Source organism: Olea europaea, chromosome 11 (genome assembly GCF_002742605.1).
Source record: "Olea europaea var. sylvestris chromosome 11, O_europaea_v1, whole genome shotgun sequence".
NCBI lineage: Eukaryota > Viridiplantae > Streptophyta > Magnoliopsida > Lamiales > Oleaceae > Olea > Olea europaea.
The window spans coordinates 19,552,770-19,570,349 of NC_036247.1; the positions used below are offsets into that span (position 1 = coordinate 19,552,770).

The following is a 17,580-nucleotide window of genomic DNA, read 5'->3' on the forward strand; positions in this document are numbered from 1 at the left end:
CATGGTTCATCTGGTTCGGGGAAACAAAATTAATCTGGCCACCTACATCTATAATCAAATACACAATGGGAATATGGGGTGACAGACATAGTTCAATGATATTCTCGAGCCTAATTGTAGGGCTATAGGTGTCACCATTCCATCAAGGGAAGCACCCGAGAAACCTAGCCCTTTCATCAAGCGTACTACACTGGAGGCTTAGGATCGAGCCAGGGAAAAAGCACTAAGAAAAGCTGGAGAACGAGCAGCGCAGACAATAATAGGTCAAGGTAGGATAGGCAGCTAAAGACATAGAGATGCCACAAGCTCCTGTACCACCAGTTGATGTCGATACATAGATAATGAGGTAGAAGTTTACTACTATGACAAGATCCAGCCGGGACATTCAAAGCCTTCAGCAAGCATTTGGGCCTATGAGTACAAACATCCAGCAGGTGCAGGACGACATGGTAATCACACGAAACTTCACATCAAATGCCAATAGAGAGTCCGTTGCAACACGAAGAGAAATTGACATCATTAGTGGGAGATTGGGCATGTACGTCGGCCGGATAGATAGCATCCAGTGGCAAGTGAATGAGACATGGGACCGTCTAGGTAGTTTGGAAACCAGGGTTCAAGCTATGTAGGCCGAGCAAACCCAACAATTAGAGCTATTGAGGCAGATTTTGTTGTGCTTCAATCCACCACCAGGAGATGACACTGCAGGTCCCAACTTTTCGTCACCACCACCATATTGATTAGGGGAGTCCCGTTTACCTTGTTCTGTGCTTTTACTTTGTACTAATCCTTACTTATGCCTTTTAAACTTCCACTTTTCACATTGAGGACAATGTAATGTATAAGTTTGGGAGGCAGAAGCATAAGTTGATATAAGTGTGGCATCTAGACTTTGGTATCCCTTTTTCGTGTATAATTCATATTCCATCAAGCCATTTACTTAACTGTTGCATTTTGTGTGCTTGTTGAGTGTCACAAAAAATACATATATATTTTTTGCATATGTTCTTCATCTTATTGTATTTCTTTTCTTATGTGCTTGTATGGGTTTGATAGCCTAGTCGGCTATGACGTGATCATTGTAATAGGTATGCAGTAAGAACTATGGATATGGTGCAACAATTTGATTAACTTATACTGAGGTTATACTTAACATTTTTGATGCACGGGCACTCATGTTCTGCATGTTAGGTTAGTGATTAAGATGATGAACAAGTAGAAGAAAATTGAAAACCCTCTACCATATTAACCCATAAACCATACGTTAGATAGTATGGAGATGGTTAAACAATTACAAGGGAGCCCAAAGACAGGTGGAGGTTCCGTGCATGAAATTGTATTGTATGGATTGCCTACACCAATAAGGTGAAAATTAGGTGAAAGTCTTTAAGTTGGAGTTTGGTTTTGGAAACTGAATGTCTAGAAAAATAAAGAGAAGCATAAGTAATTTGTGTAAAAATAACACTCCTCTCGAGTCGTTATGATTCGAGTAAGTAAGCATATAATGGTATTTTAAATCTTGGTGTCCTAAGGCCAACTGGTTTGGGAGTCACTGGCCTAAAGCTCACTAAAGGGGTCATATAGAAAGCAAGATGGAGAGAAGTTAATAAAAAGTCATCTGATTGAGCCTTCATAATTCGAGCGAATAAGCCTGCAAGGATTTAATTCGAGAAGTTAATAAAAAGTCATCTGATTGAGCCTTCATAATTCGAGCGAATAAGCCTGCAAGGATTTAATTCTTGCACTATTGAAACTGTTCCTTGTATTGAGTACTGAATTCCAATCCTTAGACTCAGCAGGTTATCAAATCGTGCTTTGTGTAGAGTTAAGTCACTTTTTTATTTGAGGATAAACAATAGTTCAAGTTTGGAGAGTTTAATAAGTATGTTTTTAAACACTTATTTGACCTACAAAACATGACTGTTTTCATGATAAATACAGTGGAATATGACATAATTATATTAAATCTTGTTTTGTAGGACTATCTTGATATATGCGATGGAATTCAAGAGAAAATGTGCAAAAAGGGACCAAAATGAAAAAAATGAAAGTTTAGGGACTAAAGTACAAATAACTAATAGTTGAACCAAAAGGCAAATCGAGATCGCAAAGAAGCTAAGTATCAAAGGGATGATCAAAGGAAGAAAAGGAAGAAAAGGGGCCAAAACGGAGAAAAATGAAAGTCTAAGGACCAAAGTGCAATTACTTAAAAGATGACCCAAAAAATTAATCGAGGATTTGATTGAGTCAAGTACCAATTGGAGGCCATATTGATTGATGGAATGAGAATAATGAATAAATGAGGTCAAAATCGAAGAGAACAAGTTTTGAGGACCAAAATGACAATTTTTGGAAGTTTGTACTACTATGCGACCGCATAGTAGCAACGCCCATACAGTCACATGCATGGCATTAGAGAATTTAAGGGCCAAAAATTTTTCTACTATGCGGTCGCATAGACCAATTCTGGGGTCGACGTTTGCAGTTTTCTATTTTCGTTAAAACTCTGGTGAAACTTCGTTGGAACGCGATATATAAACCCTAAAACCAAAATTGAAGGGAGAACGTCTAGGGAAGAAGAATAACTCATATTGGAGAGGATTTTACATAAGAATCACGAGAAGAAGCGCGAAGATCAAGGAGATTACACGTCAATTCATACACCGGTGATGCTGTTTCTTACAACTGTTATATATTTTGTTCTTTTCTCCATGTTAGGCTAGGTTTTCATATATTAGGAGATCGATGAACTTTATGATGTGATTTTTACTTTCTAGTTTTTGCAAATTTGATATCGAAACGCGTTCTTTGAATTTTGAATGATTTATATACAATTAATTGTTTCAATAATTATATGCTCGTAATTATATAAATATAGTAACTTATTTTATGCATTCAAGAGAAAGAGAATGAATTTGACAAGGTATAAATCATTTTAGGGTTGGATAGGGGATAGAGATATATCGTTATGCCTTACGTGAATCTTAAATGCTCACAAAACTAAATGCATTTTTGTATACTTGCACCCATCATAAAGATATAAGCTGGTGAGATATGAGAATATGTTCAACTTTACTCAAGAGAGATTGTTAGAAAGACTTAGGAGCATTGATTCTTCAAAAAATCAACGTATTGTCAATTTGTGAAACTAGGGTTAAAATTAGACATTGCGTAGAGATTTGTGATCCTAGTGCGATTCTTATTCATTGATTTCATCAATTTTGCATTTTAACACTCATTTTGCATTCAAATTCACATGAGTCATACATATTTGCTTATTAGGTCAAAATTAGGGTTAAGTCACATTATCACAAACGTTGTTCTATATTTCGATTTCGGTTAAGGTCAAGCAGATAGAATCAAACTACTTAATCTCTGTGGGACGATATTCTGACTCAAATTTTTCACTTTATTACATATTAATGAACCATACACTTGCGGTAGTTTAAATCAAAAAATGCTTTTGTGAACACTCTGCGTAAAACTCGAATAGCACCTTTTTTGCTTCTGTAGGTCGTAAACCTATTAGATATGGCATAGATAAGCCCCGCTTGTAGAGTTGTCCATCGATTATGGTAAATGAGGCCGCTTGAACCCTTGGCCTCTTTGCTTCAAAGCTGTTCTCTGTCATCCTATCCTCCGTGAGATATTTAATCAGTGGGTCTATCCAGCTTTCTTCGTGCTCAATGTTCTCCACATCGACCCAACATTTAATGCTGGGTTTTCATAGGACTCGTACGTTCGCGGCCTGAGGTAAGTTTTTTGAGCTAGTCGAAGCCAGCCTAGCCAGTGCATCTATTCGCTCATTATTTCTCCGCGGGACTTAATTATCTTGATGCTCGTGAATCTTCTTTTGAAAATCTCTTACTTCCATCATGTATGCTACCATCTTTCCCTCCTTCGCTTCAAACTCTCCCACCAACTGCCCAACTACAAACTGTAAGTCGCTGTACACCTCTACCAAAGACATCCCTAGCTTGGCTACTAGACCTAGGCCTGTGATCATTGCCTCATACTCGGCATCGTTATTGGTAGCGAAAAATTCGAAGGGCAGTGAGTATTTCAATTCTTTAGAGTTTGGCCCGATCATTATGATCCCTGCTCTAGACCCTTTTGTATTCGAGAAATCGCCCACAAAAATTTTCCAATCCACCTTTGTCCCTCTGGTGGTTCTGGTGGGGTGGCGAGCTCGGCAATAAAATCTGCCAGAGTTTGTGCTTTGATGGCTTTCCTTGGCTTAAATTCAATGAACTCGATCAATTCAATCGCCTATTTCAACATCCAACCGGACGCCTCTAGTCGATGTAGGATCTTTTGATAGGTTGGTCGGTCATTACTTGCACTGTGTGGGATTGAAAGTAAGGTCTTAGTTTTCTGATCGGGATGATCAACGCGAACACCAATTGCTCAGCCAGACTATATCTTGTCTCTGCGCCTCTGAGAACTTGGATCACACAGTAGACTAGTTTTTGTTCCTTTGGAATTCTTTCACTATTACTACGCTATCTGCCCATGGTGAAACTGCTAGATAAAGGCATAACACATCCCTTGGGTATGGGCTGGTGAGGATCGAACGTTGCTACAACGACTACTTCAATGATTCCAGTGATTCTTCGCACTCTTGCATTCACTCGAAATTGGTAGAGCTCTCGATGGCTTTGAAAAAATGGTAGCATTTATTTGCTGCTCGACTCATAAAGCGATTTCGGGCCGCTATCTATGCTATTAGCCGCTGGACCTCCTTTTTGCTAGTGGGGCTCTTTATTTCTAGTATTGCCCATATTTTGTCGAGGTTCACCTCAATACCTCTTTGTGTGATCATGAAGCCTAGGAACTTCCCACTGGCTATACCAAAAACACTTTTTTTCGAATTGAACTTCAAATTATTTTATCTGGCAACGTCAAACACTTTCTGTAGGTAGGTCACATGGTCCCTGGCCTTGACACTTTTCACTACCATGTCATCAATGTAGGCTTTTATGAAATTGCTGATCATTTCGCGAAAGACCTTATTCACCATCTTCTGATAAGTCACCCCAGAATATTTTAGCCTGAATGGCATGACCGTATAGCAATAGGTCCCAAAGTTAGTAATAAACGATATCCTCTCTTGGTCAAAATCAGCTATAGAAATTTGATGATATCCGAAAAATGCGTCTAGGAAACTTAGCCTCTTTTGACCTGATGTGGCATCTACTAGGTGGTTTATCCGAGGGAGCGAGTACAAGTCCTTTGGGCATGCTTTATTCAGCTTGGTGTAATCCACACACACGCGCCATTTTCCATTTGACTTATTTACTAGCACAATGTTCGCCAATCACTTGGGATACTGCACTTCCCAGATGAAACCAGCTTGTAGCAATTTTTCCACCTCTGCTTTCGCCACTGCTTATTTTTCTGGGCGAGGTTCCTTTTTTCAGTTTCAAGCGTTTGGCCCCTGATAGGACATCGAGGCGATGTTGTGTAATCACTGGGCTGATCCTGGTGATGTCGTCAGAGCTCTATCCGAAAACGTCCAGGTTACCTACTAGGCATTTTACGAATTTTTCCTTCTCTTTAGACCCCAATCCGATCCCAATGCTAAACTCCCGTTCTTCTGATATGAAGATATTTTCAATCATGTCAAGTGGTTCGATTTGCTCTCTTAGAGGCTCGACATCCAACATCACGACTGGTGGTAAACCTTTGACTTGTATACTATCGACATAACACCTTCTAGACACTTATTGATCCCCTTATATGCATCCAACCTCCCTGCTCGTTGGGAATTTTATGATCTGATGATAGGTTGAGGGGACAGCCCCAGCGGCATTCAGCAGGGGTCGACTGTAGATGAAGTTGTAGGCATGGGGTATTGACAACTTGGAAGCTCGCAATGATCAATATAGTGGTTGGATATGTACCTAGCGTGACTGGGAGCTCCATGATCTCTTCCGGCATCACCGTGAACCCTCCAAAGCCCTACAGGGGTGATCACCATTTTCAACTTCTCCTGGGAGATCTTCAGACCCAGAAAAGCATCTCAAGTGAGAACATTTGCTGCACTTCCTCCATCGACCAGCACTCTCTTAACATCAAAATCTACTATGTCGTCTACTATCACTAGAGCATCATTATGGGGATATGCTACGCCTACCATGTCTTCTTCGCTAAAAGCAATGTTCTGACTGAACCTTGCCTTTTTTTGGATGGAGTAAATCCTAATGGAATGCGTGTAGCTCTTTCTCACTGAGTTTGAGTCTCCACCTACTAATATCCTCCTATGATCATATTTATTACCCCGGATCTAGGCAGGGCGTTCCTCTACTTTTTATTTACCCTAGTTGTCCTTCACATATTTGCTCAGGATACCCCATCTCAGAAGGCCCTCGATCTCTTCCTTTAGCTACAGGCACTCCTCAGTATCATGCGCGTATTCCTTGTGAAAGTGACAAAATTTGCTGTGGTTTCTTTTGCCGGTTGGTGTCACCATTGGCTTTGGCCATTCAAGTTCCTTCATGTCTCATATCTCCATCAAAAGCTTTACGCGTGGGTATTCAAAAGGGTGAACACCCTAACCTCCTCTCGCCTTTACTTGACTAGTCAGTCTTGGGTGGCCCCCTTGCTTATGCGCTCATTCCTTAGCTTATTCTTGTTCATAAATCTTGGTTTATCTCTAGCCTTTCGTTTGTAACTCTCCATCTCCCATCTTTACCTGAGATTTTTTGTAACCTTCTTCGCTTCTTCCGCATCAATATACTTCTCTCCCTTCTTCAGTAGGTCATGCATCGACTCAGGGAGATTCTTGGAAAGTGACATCTTAAAGACTCTATTCCACATTTCGTTCATCAACACGGCTACCACCGCCAATATCTAAAGGTCCTCTGTTCCAAGTGTCGCTCGGCTAAACCTGGCCAAGTATTCTTACAAAGATTCATCCTTTTCCTAGACGACTTGCATCAACCCAATGGTTATCTTCCTCTTCCTCTTCCTCTTGCTACTGAAACTCCTGAAGAGCTCATTAAACGTTCTAATAGACCAGGGGGCTAATGTCCCCACCTAGTCTCTAGCTTCCCTCCTGAAGGTCGGGAAGAAGGATCAGCACATCACTCGTCTGGTGTTGCATAGAGTCTCATCAAGTCAACGAAGGTCTGTAGGCGGTCAAACGGATCCGTGATCCCATCGTAAGCTTCTATCATAGGCTGCTTAAAGCCATTGGGTAGAGGGACAGCCATGATCTCAGTTGTGAATGGGTTTTTTTCTTAAACCATCTATCTACATTTTTCCTTTCTCCTGGACAATGCATCGTCTATCTTTTGGGTCATGATTTCTTCCATCTTCCGTTCCAAATCCGTCATGGACAGTGAGGGCTACAGGACCGTCACTTATGGAGCCCCCTAGCCCTCTATTACTGATTGGATGATAGGTATGGCTTCTGGGTGTGCCCTTTGGGATGACTGCATGGTCTCTGTCGAGTATGGTGACGGGAGTATGGCTCTCTTTGTTTGATTCTGCAAAAGGGTCATCATCGTCGCCAGCTGGGCCTCCAAAGTGCTAAACTGGCTTTGTGTTACAAACTGTGGTAGTGGCGATGGGTCATGGCCCCTTGTGACTAGCTCTAACTCAATCTCTATCGTAGTTGCCCACAGACACGCATCACTTCTTGTTCGTCTTCTTGACATAACTTTTTTATTTAGTGGAAATAATTCCCATAGACGGCGCCAATGAAGTAGTCGTGAAACAATACCTCCATGCCTTCTTAGCGGTGCAAGGTGTTCCTACTACTCCGATGAATAAATGTTACCTGAAAAGTGAGGACGGGGCTTTCTCCCCTTTGTTACCTTCGGCGTGAGAATCAGTATATGGTGTTAGGAAAAGAAAACATGGAATTTAGATAGCCAAAGTTTTTTTCCCGTCCATACTTGTTTTAACTTGGGTGTATTTATAGGTGACTGAAAGCCGTGGGAATGTTGGGCGATTATGGTGCCATGTGTCTCACATAGCCTCTTCCACTTCCCCACGTTCTGAGTGGGGAGCCTCTGACTATTTGACAGTTGGTTGCGTTTGTGACATCCATTAAGTGATCTTCATCTGATCCGCTAACTATTTTATGGCTAAGTGTTGGGTTGGCCGTGTATTTCTAGATGGTTTCATGGGGGTCGATAGCCTAGCATAGACGCAGAGTGTTCATGAGAGCTGATGGTCGGGTACTGACATAGAGCACCCATGGGGGGATGGAGTGCTCACGGGGTCGATGATTAGGTATTGACATAGAGGGCCTCATAGTGGCTAACAACCCGACGTGGATGTAGAGTGCCAATTGAGCTGCCTTCATCGTATTGGTCACCATGACTATTAACGCTATCCAATATCACTAGTCATTATGACTATTGTATCCCTTAAAGGCTGTACCTTTAATTCTTCCCTAAAAATATGGTGCTTTGGCTGTCAGTAAAACATACAAGGCTTTTTTTTTTTTTTTTCCTCTTTAGTTTATAACACTACACTTATTTATTTATTCTTTTAAAGCGCAGCATTACCATATGCTTATCATTATTTCAAGTTCGTCCGGACAAACCTGTTCAACTTCTCATGTTCTATTTTCTCTCTCTCTTTATTGAGATGTTTTAATTAAATTATCTCAATTAAAAATATAAGTAGTTAAATAGTTGGCAATCATTTTTGCTTAAAATTATACCTTCAACATTCCCATAACAAAATAGTGGTCTTTATTTTAAAAAGGATCTTAATGAATTTTGAAAATAAATAGTCAAACTTTTTATACATCTCTAATAACATTTTCTATAGTCATTCATTATTTTACTTTTCTCATAATTCCTCACAAGCAATTATTGTTTAGCATTTTTCCTTTATTTTATTTTATCACTTCAAACCACATACAATAATAAATAAAGTATTAATGTAGAGTCAAATCCAATATTTATTAAAATTTTTAAAAATAAAATATACTATGGGCTTGATTGGGACCGATTTTTTCACCCCAAAAAATTGATTTTTGATCGTTATTTCACTATTCTAGCCGTCATATTTGATTTCTTCTCTCACAGGTGGACCCCACTTTTATCCTAACGGTCAAAAAATCAATTCTCAAAATCACTCCCAAACAGGCTCTATATATACGCATCAAAAAGAGTTCTACTTTCTTAAATCGAGAAAGTGAAGCTAATGAAAGAGATTATTAGAGATACTCTTCAAAGCAAGCCGAATTCAACATTTGTTTTTCTCTTATAAACAATTGATTGACCAATTAAAATCTAATGGAAAATTATTTCATTTTCCCTTTTACAATGCCTAAGGTTTTATTGTGTGAAGTGAATTATGGATCGCCCATTAAAATTGAAAATAATAATGATTATTTAGACGTGCAACATAAAGGTAAGCGCATGGCTCTGCAATTATTTTATTTTAGCGGTTAAAAAACTTGCATGCGACTTTCCCGCGACAAGAAACACAAAAAAACTTTCTCCGTATCCACTCTCCACCCAAATATTATACACAGAGGGAGGGAGACAAAGATAGAGAGAATATCTCTGCCTTCTTCTTCCAAATTCTGTCTTCATACAGGTTCATTTTCCGTTTCTTTTCTCACTTTTCAATTCGTTGGATTTTGGGTTTTCTGGCATTCTCTTGATAATCTCTAATAAAGTATTTATTTTTTCGATTGATTTGGTAATTCGTTGATGTTTTTCTGCATTTTTTACGACTAATTGATTAAATTGAATAGCGATTTCATTGTCCTAAAGAATTCATTTCCAGGATTTGATACTTTTATTCCACAATTTTCTTCTTCTTCTTCTTCTTGTTGAATCAAATCTTAAAATGGAAGTTGGGTGTAGATAATTCGTGGATAATGGTTTAATCTTACAATCTTATTTCTAATTCATGAAATTGGGTCTAAAATAATTGTTATTTCTCAGCATTGATTTTGTGTGATTTTTCGAAATTACTCCCTTAGATTGCTGCACTGTCAGAATTGAACAATGTTGTGCTGTGGAGGTGCAGAAGAGGAAAATTACAGTGGTCCTCCAGCAAACCAAAGTACAGCCCCGCCCAGAGCGGGCAATCCTTATGGTGGTGGCGCCGGTGGGAGTACGTCTTTCTTGTCATTTCTATACGGCATTGTGTTAATTAATGAATGTTTCAAGAGAATTTTCGAAACTCAAAACTCATCTCGTGTCATGGTTATGTAAACTGTCTCTTGTTTGTTATTCTATTGTTGATGTCACACCAATTTCAGTCTTCATATTTTGCGTGCTTATAGTATTCATGTCCAACTACTGTTTGGTTCATTAAGCACTATTTGCTCTCCCAATAAGCTGAAAATTTATCTAATATTTGTATGGAAAGTAATCATGCCTTGAGGATTTTGCCCTGCCTCACAAAATATATAGCTCCCCGCTTCTTCTTTGGCTTTACTTTTCGCACTAATTTATTCAGGACTTATCTATATCTGGCAACGATTATACCATTTGAAGAATGCCCTTTTGTTCAATTTTTCTGTTCTACATTAAAGAAGATAACAAGCACCCTAAGTTTAGGATACAACTTTGATTAAAGCATCTTATAACCTGTTACCTAACTGATAATATAAAAATCAGGCAATCACAGTAGTTACTTCTTAATTTCTAGAACTGACTTCCCTTCCTTTCTTCACGTTGTCTGGTCTGCAATACTTTCCAACTTCATCATTATCTTTAGCAATGTGAAGAACCTCTGTCTTATATATGCTTTAATTGGATACTAGTACCTTTTTAATAAGAGGATATCCCTCTTGCATTTATTAAAATTAAGAGAGCTTTCCACCCTTGATAGAGTCTTAAGCCCATCGCACCACTGTGTTGCTTTTATTTGATTTAGGTAGTGAAAGACAGGAGCCAAGGACTTCAGGTGCTGTAAAAACTGGTGCTCGACAAAAGGTCCTGCCTATTGAGACACCAGCTTTGTCATTGGATGAGTTAAATAGGTTGACGGGTAATTTTGGTACAAAAGCTTTGATTGGAGAAGGATCTTATGGCAGGGTGTTTTTGGCAAAGTTGAGCAATGGCCAGCAAGCAGCAATTAAAAAGCTAGATACCAGTTCTTCTCCAGAGCCAGACTCTGAATTTGCTGCCCAGGTGAAGCATTTCAAATTTCTTAGTTTCCTTTCTCTTTGAAAACAAAATATTAGGAAATCATGAATAATGCCAACTTTGTTCCATACAGTTATCGATAGTTTCAAGACTTGTGAATGAGCACTTTGTGAGGTTAATTGGATATTGCCTGGAGGCAAACAATAGAATCTTGGCATACGAGTATGCTACAATGGGTTCATTACATGATGTCTTACATGGTACGTCAAACTTAGGATATGAAAATTCTACATGATGAGAAAGCACAAGCTGATTATCAACTTTTTTTGTTGCAGGTAGGAAAGGGGTGCAAGGGGCAGAACCTGGTCCAGTCCTCTCCTGGAGTCAAAGGGTCAAAGTAGCTTATGGTGCAGCAAAAGGCCTTGAATTTCTACACGAAAAATGTCAGCCTTCAATTGTTCACCGCGACGTCAGATCAAGCAATGTGCTACTTTTTGACGATTTTCTGTCCAAAATAGCTGATTTTAGCTTGACAAGCCAGTCTTCTGACACAGCAGCTCGGCTGCATTCAACTAGGGTCCTGGGGACATTTGGCTACCATGCTCCAGAGTAAGCCTTCATTCTTTTCTTGTCCACGGAAGTATTGTTTGCATGCATTCAAAATTTGGTAATGGAGTAAAATCTCTCCACAACCTGAGAAGTGCTAAATATTGGCAGTTCTTCAAATTTCCCTTGTTAAAAGATTGGGTTACATAAACTAACTTCAAACTCATGCTTTAGGTATGCTATGACAGGACAGATAACTCAGAAAAGTGACGTCTATAGTTTTGGAGTTGTTCTTTTAGAACTTTTGACAGGAAGAAAGCCAGTAGACCACACCATGCCCAAAGGACAACAGAGTCTTGTAACCTGGGTGAGTTTTGCTTTCGCGTTTGGCTATGCAAAATAAATGCCCGTACTACTAATCATTTAATTCATATTGAACTTTCTCTAGGCTACTCCAAGATTGAGTGAAGACAAAGTGAAGCAGTGTGTGGATCCCAAACTAAACGATGACTATCCGCCAAAGGCTATCGCCAAGGTCTTTTCTTTCTCCTCGATGTTTGCCTGCTTCTCTTCACAAATTTAAGTATGGATTGTTTATCTCCGCACACAACAAATTGCAATTCCTAAATGAAAATAATGTTATGGAATAAACCTAATTTTAGTCTTGGAAGCAATGAATTTAACATGAAACAAAGCACGCATGCAAAAACACATATTTAACTAAAATCAAGAGGAATAAGTTTTATGATGAAAATCTCACAGCTTTGATTTTTTGTTTTTTTTTTTTTGGGGGGGGGGGGGGGGGAATCAAAGGTGTGAGATTTTCATCATAAAACTTATCCCTCTTGATTTTAGATAAATATGTGTGTTTGCATGAGTGCTTTGTTTCATGTTAAATTTTTATATATATATATAGACACACACACACACACACACACACACACACACAAAGAAGGGAAAATTGCAGCCATGGCACCAAACCTTTCATTTTTATGCAGACTTAAATTAAACCTTTACTTTGTGGCATTCAAGGTACCTAACCTTTCAGAAATTCACACTTGCAGTCCAATCTAATGAAATTTGTTAGTTCATCTTTCAGCAAAGTCAATGATTTGACCAAATTTTGACAATTTAAAGGTTAAAATAGTAAATTTACATTTTATATAACAAAACAATTAAAATTAAAAAACCAAAAAAGAAATACATTCATCTTCTCCACTTATCCATGCACACACCCTGCATCCACCCCAAAACCAAAAACCAGGAACCACCTACTTCCTGGCCATTGCCACTCACCCTACCGCCCATCGCCACCGGGATCGTCACCATATCTACTATTAATGACATGGTTAGCCATGTTCCAATTCAAAGCAAATTTGCAAAGAAATTAATAGCCTTTAAATCCTCCAAGTCCGACATCAAAACTAATAGCTTCCTCCCTTCACCACCCCAAAAGCCCGCCAAACCTAACTCTTTTACCCAAACTCAGACGCACAAAGTCATTTTCTACCTTCTCTTGTTAATGGCCTTGCAGATTAAATAAAACTAGCCCAAGATAGACAATTGCAAAAATCTTGGAATTAGCATCGAAAGAGAGGTGAATAGTGCAAAACTTATAGCAGAGAGGCAAATAGTGCTAAACTTTTGTTAAATTTAGATCTCAGGAAATGTTTGTTTTGCCCCCAGTGAACTAGGGTATATGTTAATTGAAAATTGGTGTACGTCGAGGCTTAAGAATTTCTGCATTTAGCATTTGTCAACAGTGGGGAGTGGTGATGGAAGGAGCAGTGATGTCGGCATGGGGTGGGTGGCATTTGCGCCAGCCGCTGCTAGTGGTTTTGGGATAAGGGTAGGGCTAGTCCTGGAATTTATGAGGTCTTATATATATATATATATATAGGTGACATTTCTTTAATTTTTTTATGCATTGATTCTTCTTCTTCCTTCCTCTTTTTTTTTTTTTTTTTTTTTTTTTTTTTTTTTCTTTTTCTTCCTTCCTCTTTTTTTTTTTTTTTTTTTTTTTGGTAGATCTTGCCATCTTGGTAGATAGAGAAATACAACAAAATATATCACTAGGCAATATTTAATTATAGATCCATTTTATCTCTTAAACAAGGATGTAAGTTAAATACCCAATTAATTTGGGCCTCTTATTTAGACGGATTGTTGCTTTTTAAAGGGCTAAAGACCCAATCCAAAAAAAAATAAAATAAAAGGAAATATTTTGTTGAATTTTGGCGTTTTAATTTTCTTTTGAGGCCCCTTCAAGTTGGAGGCCCTAGGTAATGGCCTTGGTCACCTTGGGACAGGGCAGGCCCTGGATAAGGGGTATGGGGAAGAAGGGGATGGTTGGGGTGATTTTTGTGACTATTTTTGTTTTTTGTTTTTGTTTCTTAATTTAATTATCAATATATTATAATTGTGCTTTTATTGAAAAAAATGTCAAGTTACCTCTATATCATTTTAAAATTATGGTCAAACTCAATTCTCTGGTCAACTAACAGTCAAACAAACGATTTTCATTCATTTGGATTGTAAGTGCAAATTTCTGAAAGGTACCATGAGTGCCACAAACTAAAGGTTTGGATCAAGTCTGCATGAAAGTGAAAAATTTTGGTATTGCGGCTGCAATTTTCCCTTTAAAGAATGGCTTCCCTTAATACACTTTATGCAGTAATATTAGGAAATCGAATATAAATAAGTGAATATTATAATTAAAACTCCACACATTTCCAGCAAATGAATACTCATTCTTATTCCTTATCCCATTCTATCTGTTTTCCAGATGGCAGCTGTTGCAGCGCTTTGTGTTCAATATGAAGCTGACTTTCGACCCAACATGACTATTGTCGTTAAAGCTTTGCAGCCACTTCTCAACTCTAAGCCATCAGGTCCCTGAGCCTCTATGCATAAACCGATATCCACTGAGCTTGCTGTACTTTGTTATTGTGTCGTATTCACTGATAATCGAATCACTACAGTTGTTGTTCCAGTAGCAGTATTTATGCTCATTAGTGAAGGTCTGCTGATGTTGAGAACATTTGGTGGCAACTATATTTCTTAACACTAGGATTCATACATGATAGGGAATTTAATATGAAGCTAGTTTTATTTTGGAATTTGAAAAAACGTTCGCTCTTGTATCAATCCTCATGTTCTCAAAACATGAATAATAGTTGTCACTGTTATTAAGCCGCATATAACCTTTGCGGATTCTCTTTCGATAAAAGTGTATTTGACACAATTCGCCTTGAGTAATATTAATGGACCCAAATGTAAGGTGCACCGATAATGGAGATCTACTAATCATCGGACCCACTAACTTATTATATTTTTTTGTTGAAGTTAGTTTTAATTAAACTGTGGTCAATAATCAACCCTCGTTAAATGATACTCAACTCACTATCTAATTTCTTGTGCAATCGGTTCACTTGTTGATAAAATCGAAAACATTTAGCTTGACCAAGAAATCCCCAAGATGTCCTACCATAATTAGAATTCGGGTTATTGAATCAGGCGTTGTTCAATCATCAAAATCTGGTGCTTGAGTGACCTGGATACTTGGGATTTTCTGCAAGTCTTGCAAAATGTGGCGCTCCAACATCAATGCTTGTTTTAGTGATCGCAATGGGGCGGGTTCGGGGCGGGCCGACGTCGCCCCGCCCTGCCCCAAACATACCCCACCCCATCCCGTGCCCCGCCCCACCTGAGGTGGGGCGGGGCGGGATCACGCCCCGTTTACTGTCCCGTTAATTTTTTTTCCAAAAATTCACAATTTAAAAACATTAACATCCAAATTAAATACTCTAAACAAACAATATCTGAAAATAAATAATTACAAATACAATTACATTGTAATTAAATTTCACTTCTTTATCCAAAATTAAATTTGTTGTTTTTCCATCTTTATAACTTCATTCATCGGCATGTTCAGAGATTGTAGAAGATGGATCCTAAAAAACGAAAGAAATATTATACTCAATATCATCATAAATTCATAATAACGATGATTAAAATTTAAATTATGTAATAAATAAAATTACCTCTTCATCAACATCCTCATCATTCATCTTGGAGCAACTTCCAAAATATGTAGATGGCGCAGAATTCCCTATTAATAAAATAAAATAATTAGTAATAAGAAAATTCATCAAAGAAACAATATAAAAAGCAAATGTTTATATACATCGTACCGTGAATATCAGCCCATAATCAATCTTGAGCACACATTAAAGCCTCCAAAGTTTCGGGGTGAAGTCTATTTCTGTGTGGACTAACAAATCTATCACTAGTATTGAAAGCAGATTCAGATGCCACAGTAGATACCGGAATGGCCAAAATATCTTTTGCAATTCGAGATAAAGTCGGATATTTGATTGAATTCACTTTCCACCATGTTAATATATCAAAATCATCCGACCGAGGCAATATAGGCTCATCCAAAAAGTATCAAGCTCGGTTTTCACACTACTAGGAGCTTCAACATTAGAAACAAATTTATAAAATTCCGCCATGCGATCTGTTTTATTATTAGCACTGGACGTCTCGGTTTGACAAGACGAAGTAGAAGACTGAGGTAAAGACTTACTTGAATCATTCTTTTTCTGATAATCGTGCACCAACTTGATATATTTTGTCAATTTCACTTGCAGCATTGTGATTAAAAATACGAGGATAATAAAACTTAACTAACATCATCTTATACCTCGGATCCAACACTGTTGCTAAAGCCAAAACTCCATGAATATCGCTCCAATACTTATTAAACTTTTCCATCATACTGGTTGCCATCATTTTAACTTCCATATAAGGAGATTCAAGCCACTAATACAACGACAGTTTGATTTCACAAACATTTGTAAAGAAGAGATTAGCTGTTGGATACTTTGTTCCTGAAAACAATTCAGTAACCTAAAAAAAAAAAATCTTTAACTTCTCACATATTTCTTTTGCTAAATCCCAATCCCAATCACTAGGAAAACATTTACATCGTGAGTCCCTCTGTTTCAAACGCGGAAAAACATCCTTATAAATCAAAGCTACTCTAAGCATCAAATACGTCGAATTCCACCTAGTTTTACAATCAAGCACCAATTTTTTCTCACAATCAATTTTTAATTGACGTGCAAAGAGCTCAAATTTTTCAGATCTTTTTGGCGTGGCTGTCCAATAAGCAACACTATCACGAATTTTCTCAACACTACCACTAATAATGTCCAACCCATCCTTCACGATAAGATTTAATATATGTGCACAACACCTCATATGAAAAAATTCACCATTCCGTACAAGAGAATGAGTACAAAGTTGACTTAACACAATACTGATCATTGCATCATTTGTGGTGCAATTATCTACCGTCAAAGTTAGTAACTTACGATCAATATTCCAGTCCATCAAGCTGTTTAATAGAGTTTCTGAAAGCACATCAGCAGTGTGTGGGCACGGCACATATATAAACCTGAGTTCATTCAAGAACAAAACAAATCAACTAAAAGAATATCATTTTGGTAAATTATGAGAACAAGTGAATGTAATGTTTTACTATGCCTCATGATTCGACTCTGTAATTTCCACGAATCATCTATGAAATGAGCAGTGATAACCATGAATCCTCTCTTTTGATTAGAAGAGGTCCACATGTCGGTAGTGATCGAAATTCTACTCTCGATCTTCTCAAGTGCAATCATATTTTTGGCTCTCTCGTATTCATAGATTTTCAAAATGTCGCTCTTCAAAGTGTTGCGAGAAGGAACCTTAAACAATAGTTGTAGGTCGTGCAAGAACTCTCGAAATCCAATGTGATTAACCATAGACAAAGGATACTCATGCAAAATCACCATTTTCGAAATACTATGTCTACACTTATCTGGATCGAAAGAGTAAGTACCCATTGTGAGCTTGCCACTCGTAGCATTCTTTTTGAAATTTAATGTTGCTTGGTGAGTATTATCCTTATAACGGA

The 17,580-nt window shown here is 38.1% G+C and overlaps 1 protein-coding gene across 2 annotated transcripts; it reads left to right on the top strand.

Moving 5' to 3' along the window:
- Positions 1-9,475: 9,475 nt before the first annotated feature.
- On the top strand, positions 9,476-14,844 carry LOC111404930 (probable protein kinase At2g41970). 2 transcript variants are annotated; one of them, XM_023033653.1, is made up of 8 exons: positions 9,476-9,564; positions 9,956-10,089; positions 10,858-11,114; positions 11,203-11,329; positions 11,405-11,678; positions 11,850-11,982; positions 12,064-12,150; positions 14,401-14,844. In XM_023033653.1, exons 2-8 carry the CDS (start codon positions 9,981-9,983, stop codon positions 14,512-14,514), a joined length of 1,101 nt encoding a protein of 366 aa, XP_022889421.1. In that variant the 5' UTR covers positions 9,476-9,564; positions 9,956-9,980; the 3' UTR covers positions 14,515-14,844. The 2 variants fall into 2 exon arrangements, with proteins under 2 accessions (XP_022889421.1, XP_022889422.1); XM_023033654.1 differs by having other exon boundaries at positions 9,481-9,564; positions 9,972-10,089.
- The last annotated feature ends 2,736 nt before the right edge of the window (positions 14,845-17,580 follow it).